Below are 4781 nucleotides of genomic sequence, written 5' to 3'. Positions count from 1 at the left end.
ACGCGATACCGCGTTTTTCCCAAGTTCATTCCCCAATCCCGCCTCTTCCCCCTATATAACCAATCGCATCCCCAAACCTCAATGAATCATCCCATTCACGCTTCTCAACCTCCAAACCCTACTATTGCCGATCTACGATCGGTTGAAATGGCGAGGACGAAGCAGACGGCGCGGAAGTCCACCGGGGGGAAGGCACCGAGGAAACAGCTGGCGACGAAGGCAGCCAGGAAGTCGGCCCCCGCGACCGGTGGCGTGAAGAAGCCTCACCGTTTCCGGCCCGGGACGGTGGCGCTCAGGGAGATCCGTAAGTACCAGAAGAGCACGGAGTTGCTGATCCGGAAGCTGCCCTTCCAGAGGTTGGTGCGGGAGATCGCGCAGGACTTCAAGACGGACCTCCGGTTCCAGAGCTCCGCTGTGGCGGCCCTTCAGGAGGCGGCCGAGGCCTATCTGGTTGGCCTCTTCGAGGACACCAATCTCTGCGCGATCCATGCGAAGAGAGTAACCATCATGCCCAAGGATATCCAGCTCGCTCGCAGGATCCGCGGTGAGAGGGCTTGATGTGTCTACCTCCCCTTTGGGATCTCTCGTCTTGCCACATCCTTCCCTTTTGTCGAGGGCTTGAACTCGAACGGGTGTAGAAAGACAAGCCGTGGGAAGTTGTATCTTGGTGTTATTCTTATGGATGTTGTTCCTGTTCGAACTAAACTTATCGGTCGAGTTATGACATTGCATTATGACTCATTCTGAAACATTGTTTGCCTAAGAGGGTAAATGTATGGCTTGCAACAGTGTCAAGAGAACCACGTATCTCTAGCATTCCATCAAACAAAATTGAAGCCTAATATTTTTTCTTGTCGAATTGAATCTTCAGGTGATGTATCAAAATGATTTTTCTTATGCTTGCTTTACTCGAAATATTCATGTAGTTTCAGTTTGCATCATATTAATGGTTCTTTCTGCACCTAGAAAGAGAAATCACAGATATGGGATCCGGCGATGCATCAAAGGGTGATCTGTTTACAGCACGAATCTCGGCGCTTATGGTTCAGCGAAATAAACCGACCCGGCCACGAGCCATGCTATTCTGTCCGGTATTATTGAAGCCCTAAATTCGAATGGGTCGGATCGGGTTCCGATCAGCTGCACGATCCGATCCGTTCCCAGGTCATTTGTTGCTTATCACGCTTAACTCGCCTAACTCGCCCAGCCTAAGCAAACCCTCTTCTAAAAGAGACTGAATGAACACGTACAACAAACAACGCGACCCTCTTCCTCTCGAGTTCGAAGCCCTCTCCCCTCTTCCGATCCGGCGGTTCGCCGGCGCGGGCTGCGAAGATGTCTTATGGGGATACGATGCCGCTTCATCCCTCCTCCCAGTCCGACATCGACGAGATAGAGAACCTCATCAACGCCGGCACCCACACTGCCACCGTCCTCCCCGCCCGCCCCCCTAGCCCCTCTCGCGCTTCCATCCCCGTCTCCCATTCTCCCTTCACCTTGCCGCCCTACCAGAAGGTGCGGCCCTCTTCCTCCCCTACCCCGGTCGTGCCCTCTGTGCCCGCTGCCGCCGCCACCTCGCCAGGTGGGAGCCCCCGGATAGGCATCTCCACTGGCGCGCTGGGGTCGCCTCCCGACACTCTGACCGAGCCCGTCTGGGACACGGTGAAGCGAGATCTGACGCGGATCGTAAGCAATCTGAAGCTGGTGGTTTGACCGAATCCGTATAGAGAGGATCCGGGGAGGGCGCTGAGGGATTGGGATCTTTGGGGGCCCTTCTTCTTCATCGTGTTCCTTGGTCTCACTCTTTCTTGGTCTGCATCGGTCAAGAAGGTCAGATCGATCACGGGCTTCTAGATCGAAGCTTGCTTTCATTGAGGTCTCGATAGTGGTACCAGCAAATACTTGATGGTTTCTCTTTTATGTGGGAATTATGGTAGATGAAAGTGAAAAATGGCATAGTTGAAACAAATTCTTAGGTAATTAGATCATAAGCATTAGATGCAGTGTCAATGTTCTTAACTATAATAATCTCTTTTGGAAGGAAATATCTATTTTCTTTTGGTGTAATAAGTTTATATGACTTATAGGTTGACATAATTAAGGTATACTAAGTTCTGGACAAAAAGAAAAGGTAGACCAATGTGGATCTAGGCATCCATTGATGATATAGTTGGTTTGGCAAAAACACTTGACCTTGTATTTGACATGTTCCTGCGAGATGTTATGGTTAACCTTCTGCATGACTGAAAGTTATTTTTGGTGATATTCTATGACTTTCTGGACACAAAGAAGTCTTAGCAATATTGGATGCAAGAAAGTCAAGGATGACTAATTTTTTCTGACCCAACTGCCCCGTTAGCATAGACATTCATGCTACCAGCAAAGTAAAACAACAGAGTTTTGGTTGACAAAGTAAATTAGGTATTATGTTTTGCCTGACAACCTCGTCCAATTTTAACTACACCTTAATTCGGAATAATTCAAGGTTGTTGTTTGAGCCATTTTATAATATTATTTTGGCAAATGCCAAATGAGGTGCAGTTATTTTAGTACTAAGCACCATTCCAAAAATAAAAAAAGCTATAGTGGTTTGAAGTTGCAGCTATTTGCTGTACCTGCAGCATTGCATGTTTTGTTCTGGGCCTATAGGTGTGAATGCTGCTAAATAGTGATCCTTAACAAGCAGTTCAGGCTTTGTTAATTCATGTATGCTAACTAAAACGGTTCACTCATAACATCTTCTGTTGATTGTTAATCTCATATGGTGCAGAGAAATAAAACTTGACCATATATCTTTTCTTAATCATAACAACCCTTTCCTAATCTTAGTTTGTTGTTTTCTACCATGTGGGTCGTTACACTCTCTCTCCCAGGTTGATTACCTTACTCCTAAGCAGTTTGCCTATTTCGTTGCTCCTCCCTTCTTCTCGTTGCTGGTCTAACAACATATTTGATCCTGAAATCTATATTGGACTCATAATGGTAGGGTTCCTCTTTTTTCCTTTTCCTTCTTCTTATTCTTCTTTTTTCCTGTTAGAATGCCTCATTCTGTCCAGTTATGATAAAAATAATTTACATTCTCTATTCATCTTAGATTCTGTAAAATTTAGTGAGAAATTGAAAGAACAAGCTTCCCTCCTTAAGTCCAGTTTTGGTCCAGAATTGTACAATGTGCTAGAATTGTCCTCAACTTCTGTAAAATCTCTATGTATTATTCATGGGCTAGAATTGTACACTGAGGGTGGAGAGGCTTGATTTTGTCAATTGGATGAGCATATCTGATAGTTCCTCACAATTTATCTTTTATGCATTGCTAAATGATTGCCTCTTATACCAAGGGCTTATGTCTTCATGTTCTTGTTTTTATTGTCCCAGTCGGAAGTCTTTGCTGTTGCATTTGCAGTCATCACTGCTGGTGCTATGATTCTGACATTGAATGTTCTACTTCTGGTAAGCGGCTCACATGAGTCCTGTCTGTTTTAATTTTCTTTATTTTGCAGCATACGTTTGATGAGGGATTTTGTATTAACATTTTTATTTTTCTTACTGGATTAGGGTGGACATATCATCTTCTTCCAAAGTCTGAGTCTTCTTGGCTATTGCCTTTTCCCTCTGGCTGTAGGAGCTCTAGTCTGCATGCTAGAAGGCAATGTTATAATTAAGATAGTTGTCGTCTCTATGACATTGGCATGGAGCTGTTGGGCAGCATATCCCTTCATAAGTCCCGCTGTTAATCCCAGAAGAAAGGCCTTAGCCTTATATCCTGTTTTCCTCATGTATATATCTGTTGGCTTTTTCATCATTGCAATAGATTAAGACATATATCTGATGAGTTTGGTTTAGTTTCTATACCTCAAGTCAACTCTTTCATCCTACCAGCCAAACATACAATTATAGACAGATAATTTACATGTCATTGCTCTTTTTTGGGGGATGGTATTACTAGGTCTATTTGGGGGTTTTAGGGACTGGAGTCCACTTTGGCTGAGTTGTAAAATGTGTTTATTTGGTGTGCATTTCAATGTGTCCATATTCGTGTTGAATACTTTGAAGTGTCACAATTCACCATCAGAATGTAAATAAAAAGAAAAATTACAGTGTAATCTTACAATTTACCACAAAAGAAGCTTGGAAGTTTGACCGTCTTTCTTGGTGCTTCTTGGACAGGTCGCTTTCATAACATAATGAAAACCTTGAATTATTTGGAGAAGAAATGGTTTTATTGGCATTGGTCTCTGTTCTTTTCATCTGTCAAATGTATGTAAAAGTGTAGCTTATGTGTGTACTCAGCTCTTATTGCCAAGAGAAGTTCATGGTTGTATTTTGAACTTCTTATTAATCTCGTCACTTATTGCAAATATCTTTTGTTTCAAATTTCTATTATATGCCTAGATGATTAGTCTACTGTTAGTCACATGTTATCTTGATGTTTCGTGTCACACTTGCTACTTTGGCTAATAACAGTATGTATGTATCTTTGGCCTTATCAGAAGGTGCATTTATTTTGCAGAACTTATTGACTTGCTTTGAGTTTATCATTTAGCTTCCAATTGCTGTTTTGTTCTTACTAATCTACGTTATTGAGATCTTCAGCCATTTGGGTAAAGAGTTCTACTTGCTTGAATATGGTGGGATTTGTTGTATATCGAACTTCCTCTGAGCTTTGTTCCGTATACTTGCATGTGAACCATAAGTAATTATTCCTACTTGGATCCGTTATAGGTTGACGATAACACTGAATTATTATCAAGCCTGTTTTGTTTTGTTTTATATATTATGAT

General features: G+C 42.9%; 1 protein-coding gene and 1 pseudogene across 1 annotated transcript; both read left to right on the top strand.

Moving 5' to 3' along the window:
- The first annotated feature begins 89 nt into the window (after positions 1-89).
- Positions 90-749, top strand: LOC135629723 (histone H3.2). Its single transcript, XM_065137575.1, has one exon. It carries the CDS (start codon positions 148-150, stop codon positions 556-558), a length of 411 nt encoding a protein of 136 aa, XP_064993647.1. The 5' UTR covers positions 90-147; the 3' UTR covers positions 559-749.
- A 460-nt stretch (positions 750-1209) lies between these two features.
- LOC103998564 (protein YIP4a-like) lies at positions 1210-4474 on the top strand (annotated as a pseudogene).
- Positions 4475-4781: the final 307 nt, after the last annotated feature.

This window comes from Musa acuminata, chromosome BXJ3-1 (genome assembly GCF_036884655.1).
Source record: "Musa acuminata AAA Group cultivar baxijiao chromosome BXJ3-1, Cavendish_Baxijiao_AAA, whole genome shotgun sequence".
NCBI classification, from domain to species: domain Eukaryota; kingdom Viridiplantae; phylum Streptophyta; class Magnoliopsida; order Zingiberales; family Musaceae; genus Musa; species Musa acuminata.
This window is presented reverse-complemented; position numbering and strand designations above follow the sequence as displayed.

Coding starts and splice junctions, on each gene's coding strand:
- LOC135629723 (XM_065137575.1), top strand. CDS start 148: ATGGCGAGGACGAAGCAGACGGCGCGGAAGTCCACCGGGGGGAAGGCA.